General features: G+C 37.0%; 1 protein-coding gene across 1 annotated transcript in view; it reads left to right on the top strand.

Annotated features, from left to right (window-relative positions):
• Nucleotides 1–4,834: 4,834 nt before the first annotated feature.
• LOC124891386 (ADP,ATP carrier protein, mitochondrial-like) overlaps nucleotides 4,835–6,088 on the top strand; it is a 4,963-nt gene continuing 3,709 nt past the window's right edge. The window contains exons 1-2 of the mRNA XM_047403132.1: nucleotides 4,835–4,901; nucleotides 4,977–5,086. Coding sequence (XP_047259088.1) covers nucleotides 4,835–4,901; nucleotides 4,977–5,086 — 177 coding nt within the window. The remainder of the gene's footprint in view (nucleotides 4,902–4,976; nucleotides 5,087–6,088) is intronic.

Raw genomic sequence — 6,088 nt, 5'->3', positions numbered from 1 at the left:
GGATTAGAGGGGATTAGCAAGAGTTAGAAGAAATGGTGGAGAACAATTCTTCCTTGTATTTGGTGGACTATATAGAGAGAGAAAAGTTGAAGGTGTTTTGAAGATAAATATAATTCCATTCAGAAAGTTAAATGGAATAGCATTGTAGATTTTTGTTTTTTGTGTAAGGGCCAATGTGTACGGGATGCATAATAGGTAGTAGATCTCTTTGAATCCTCGCATTATTTTCATTATTTTTCATTTCTTTTGGACTGTTGCATAGCCTTAACGCTGACGAATACAAAGTAATCATCTTCGGGAAAAAAAAACTGTTTATCCCAAAAAGAAAAGAATAATAATGTTCAAACTTCCTTACAACTCCAATTGTTGGTCCCTTAATACTTGTCCCTCACAACCAGCCAACCTTTCTTTGATAATCGTCGTGTTTGGGCCAGCTTGCCCCTTGACTAGTTACACCAGGTACTGCTACCTCCCACCAGCACAGATATTGGGTAACTCTGTCCATCAAGGCTTTGACAGATGGTAAGAAATCACCTAGTGTTTTTATATTAAAAAAAAAAAAGGGCAGCCCGGTGCACTAAAGCTACCGCTATGCGTGGTGTCCGGGAAAAGGCCACACCACAAGGGTGTATCGTACGCAGCCTTACCTTGCTTTTCTACTAGATGCTATTTCCAAGGCTTGAATCCGTGACCTCTCTGCTGGAAATTAAACCTGAGACCTCATGGTTCTCAATCTACTTCATGGACCGCTAGGTCACACTCTTGAGTGCAAGTGTGGAACCAGCCAAACTATTATTCTGTAACCCAGAATGAGAAGTGTGAACCACAATCCTATATCAAGTTGCCTCTCTCCATATTGCCATAGAGTTACAATAATATTACATTAATCAGAGAGTAAAAAATGTATAAAATAGACCAAATATAATCCTGCCGTGTATGCTTAAACACATTTTTTAGAACAATAGTGTTAAATATAAAATATATTAGAACTATATTGGAAATAAAAGGTCAATGCAAATCCCAAATGAAGCCTACATAGTATAGTATCTAAAAATCAATTCAAGAATTGTAAGAATGTTATTAATTGGTTGAAGTAATAAAGCCATAGGAAATATGACACATTAGCAACCATAATTGGCCTACTGAACATCAAAAGATGCTGAAAATAACAATAACTACTAGCATTTAGCCACATGTAAAATATGTATGATGATAGAGAAATGGGGTCAAAATGAAGTTATCGGTAGAGGTGTATCAAGTTCTGTTGATCTACAGTCAGGTAGAATTTGGTAGCAGTGAACGGTAGCCCATGTGATAACTTTGGCAAAGAGGACTGAAACAAAGGGGCCTATTATCTCCAGTGCTAATGGAAGCAGAATGATGTACAAAGTACTAGATGTGGATGCTTGATGGACTTCTTGGCAGTGATGGGGGCCAACACACCCACCACTTGTTCATAGACAAGACATTAAGTGTTTGTGATGTAGACATTAACCTATTCATATGAGTAATCTATGTGAATATAATCCAAAAGCAAGAATTCCGGAAAGCCAAATTGGCATGCTCTTTTTTCTGTCTGGAGAACACAAAGTGGTAAAAAGATTGGATCTGAATGAAAATGATATTTTTGCAGAGCTCCTTTTCTTGTATACCACGGTTTTACACCTTTTTTGTTCACTGGAATCTTAATTTGCTTACAAAAAACTGCATTATCATAGAATTCAAATGTTGACTCTCTCAGTCAACACACACCCATTAACCCATTAATTTAAGCATGTTACTTGTTGACAAGTCAAAAAGGGGAATCACATACTTTTTCCCCTTCCGAGAAGTATGCTCAATCCAATCTGACTGAATAGTCTCAACAGGGTCAAATACGTAATTTACTTCCTGAAACCCAAAAAATAAAGAACCCATCACCTTCAACCTAAAATCCTATTTCAGATGTCAATAATATTTATGCAAAATGGGTACAATAAAACACATTGAATTCTCACCGGAACAACCAAGGGAGCTGCTAATTCTCCAGTCTTCTGCATAGTTGTCGCAGAATTCACATTATGATTACTTATTGGCATCTAGGGATGTACCCCCTGATGGAAACCTATGATCATTTATCTGTGTCTGATACTGGGAGGCAGAAGAATCTGCATTTACCTGCTGTTAAAGACGATAACAAAATGTATTTCATCAATATATGAATGGAACATCGGAAACTGATTGACAATAACCACAAAAGATCTTCCCAAGGCCTTACATTATATGAAGAAAGAGGAAAATTCGGGCCACCAGAACCAGGCATGTGGTTATTTGACATAGGAAGATTTCGCTAAAAATCCTGGGGAATAGGTGGTCCCTGAGGCATACTATGCCTGCCTACTACAGGTCTACCAGTAACCTGTTGCATAGGTTGAGGAAATTGGATTTGTGAAGGTTGAGGCATCGCAACATTTGCATGTCCAAGTGGCTGAAATTGTTGAGATGACCCGGAACCATATGGTTGTGCCTGCTAGGCTGGAAGCATAGGCTGGAACTCCTAAAGATGTGGGGAAAATAGTTATCATAATGTCTCCACATTCAAAAGTCATTTATCCCTCCCCCAAGCCTCCACAACTTTACCTGCAGTGACATGGATGGAATAGCACCAAGAGCAGGACAAGCCAGAGGAGGTATAGGAGGCCTCTCAACCAATATCCACGCAAGGAAGAACAGATGAAATCAGAATATAGATACTTTTCAATCATATTTAGTTAATTTTCCAATCAATGTTGAAACCTTGTATCCATGCGCAACACCCTAAATTAATTTGAAGGACAAGGCAAGAATTTTGAAGCCAAACCACATAGTAACATGAAAACCTTTTCTTCATCTAATAAATAGAAAGCTTGAAACGAGAATAAAGAGAGATAGGAAATAGATGACCTATCACAGCGTTAAATGAGAATGGACAAAATGATAAGCATCTTTACCTTATGGCTTGGGTTCAATAACTACTGATGGCCTAAGTATCTTTTCTTTGGGTGTAAAGAAGCACGTCTGTTAATGCAAAATTTTTGTCAAACTAGACAAAACCACAAAATATATTAGTGAGACTTCGGCAAAGTTAGTTAATATGCGACTCGATATAAGTTATTGAGTTGGAGTTGTTATTCTCCAAAAAAAAAAAGGTATATATATACGAAACTAAATTGAAAAAAGGTATTAGGAAGTTGAAGTGTGTTTAAAAATACATAATTGAAGTTTTGTCAATGAATCTTAACATGAGACTCCTAAAACTTGGTTTTCAATTTGAGATTCAATTTGATAAACAAACACTTGAAATAAAAACATTTTTTCAAAATTAAGAAACAAAAGCTATGGAGAATAAGCTACTCAGAATACATGAAATCATCCACCTCAATCTTGTCTAAACTTAGAAGTTGCATCTTCTTCTGCACTAAAAAGGGATGGAACTGGAAAGCATCATCAGATGGAAGAAGAAATGAAAATAAAACAATGGGCAAGTGATGCAAAATGACAGATCAGAATATTCAATTTAAAAAAGGACAAACATCCAAGGACTGGAAAGGGAACCACTGTCACTATCTCATAAGTTTAACCAAAGTTGTTAGGCTCTGAAGGTGAGTGCCATAACTATCCTCTCCCACGAAACGATTTCGGATAACCTACTTATCATCCTCTCTCTTTAGAGCGGTCAACAAGACTCCAACCAAGTAACATTTTTGTCTAGCCATTTAAGGAGAAAAAACATGCATCACCCACTTACTCTTAACAAGGACTCTTTTCAGTACTTTCCCAAAAACAGCAATTAGGAATAGAGAATATATATCAAAGAAAGGTCTAACTGTTGGAATCATCTTTTCCATTGCTATTTGATACATTTCGGTCATTAACATTAGTGAATTTGGTGAAAGTGCGGAAAGAGAGGGATTCGAACCCTCGGTAAACAAAATCCTAATAGCAATTCCAATGCTACGCCTTAAACCACTCGGCGATCTCTCCTCCATAATGATTATGACCCAAAAACTGAGTGAATAGCGAGTTAGTCAGAAACAATTATTGATTGTAAAGTATGACCAATCCATTCTAACTAGAAAAATCCTAAAGTTGGCCACGAAATATTTAAACTACTATCAAATTCAGAAAAAGTAAAGCAACATAATATAAGTTTTTTTTTTTTCATTTCTTGAACATCATAGGAAACTTATTACAAGTTTCTAGAACACGCTATTGAATCCCTTTATGAACAATATCAAAAGTAAAGTCCAGAGGTCTTGAATTCAGGCTGTGAGTATGGATGCGAATTCGAATTTGTGGAGTTCCAATACGGGTATCGAATACCGGATGAAAAATCAAAATAAATAAATAAAGTTATAAGGATGAAATTTTCTTAGTACTAATGAATAGTCTTTGTCACTAATATAAATAACATAGTTTGATTAGAAAAGGACTTAACCAGAGATCACATGGTACATGATGTAGACATGTTTGGTTGTCATTTCTTAGCTCTAAAGTAGTGGACCATATCCATTCCTACACCAATAAATCTCTAGACTATATTGTAATCTCTAATATACTCCATAGCACTTGATTGAGATGAGTTTAGATGACCGCGGTGTGAAACGTGAGAATTCATAATGCTGACGTAGAGAGTTGATTGTTCACATCATCAATCAACTATCGATAATTATCTTAGAAAGTCACCGTTCTTTGTTTTATGAAAGAACAACCGCTCATTATTGTCATTTCACGTATAAAATAATTCAACCAACTCAAGTTATATTTTAGGTAGATATTGATGGTGTGGAACTCTTTTCAAACCAAACTTTTAAAAATGAATAGCTTCAAAAACGAATTTGATCATGCTACGAAAATTGTACCAACTGGTACCAGTGCAAGAGGTATTTGATACGACTGCTCCTTTGTGGACAAGCATGTGGAGAAAATCTATTTGATACGACTGCTCCTCTCACCAGTTTTCGTACAGGCTCCCGCGGAGAAAGGTGTTGCAGCTTTTGCAACTGATTTCCTCATGGGTGGAGTTTCTGCTGGTTTCTCAAAGACTGCTTCTGCTCCTATCGAGCGTGTGAAGCTTTTGATACAAAACCAAGACTAGATGATTAAGACTGGTAGTCTCTCGGAACCATACAAGGGAACTTTGAACAGTCCTTGAACTTTGCATTTAATTTCAAGAGACTTTTCAACTTCGATACAAGTCAAATGACCACCTTAATTTTTAAAGACATGATTGGAGGTCATCATTTAAAGGCTCAAGACTTGGTCACCCCGAGGGCACAATAATATGCAAGGAAGACCCGTTTTGAGCACAAGCAAGGCTGTGTGTGGAAGATTTCTTGGAGCATCGAAGACTTGAGGACTCACGGTTTTTGACAACACTTAATGGGTCATGATTTGGTCATCTTCATTAAGGGTATTTTGGTCACTTCATTGGGTCCAAATGCACTCCATGGCCACCCCACCCTTTAAGGGCATTGTTGTCATTTTTCCTTGTCTTGTAATAGAATATAAAAAGAATATTTTAGGTCTTTTTATCATTAGTTGTTTATTGATGGAAGACAAACTTTCTCTCTAGTGTGAGGAGTGTAACACCCCTTAGTTATAGGGCTTGGAAAAGCCACCAATACGTAACTAGGGCTGCCCAAGTGTGGATATCACTTGTGTTGCGTCGTTGGCTTGATATGTTGGTGATTAGGGAGGTAAAGTCCCTCTTTTGTCAGCGTAAGAGTGTGGTGTTAACATTCATTAATCTTAGGGTCCTTACATGTAGTTAGGTTTCCTAGATTCTTGAATATTGTATGTCAAACTATCTATCCATCTCTTTTGTTAACATTGTATTGTTGTTGGTCTTTGAAGTCTAATGAAGCCGTGTGGGGCTCTTTCAATTCACTAGCATTGTTGTTCTTGTGTTCATCTCTTTTATTGCTCAAAACTAAATCTAAAGTCTAGTGAAGCTGTGAGTGGCCTATTTCGATTCACTAGCACCTTGCTGTTCAGCTTGTTGCTCTTGTGTTGGCTTGAATATCTTGATACACACTTAGTCTTGTATTATTTTGGCATCAGAGCAAGG

Source organism: Capsicum annuum, unplaced genomic scaffold (assembly GCF_002878395.1).
Source record: "Capsicum annuum cultivar UCD-10X-F1 unplaced genomic scaffold, UCD10Xv1.1 ctg3479, whole genome shotgun sequence".
Classification (NCBI taxonomy): Eukaryota; Viridiplantae; Streptophyta; class Magnoliopsida; order Solanales; family Solanaceae; genus Capsicum; species Capsicum annuum.
Note: the sequence above shows the minus strand (reverse complement) of the source record. Positions and strands in the feature narration are given on the sequence as shown.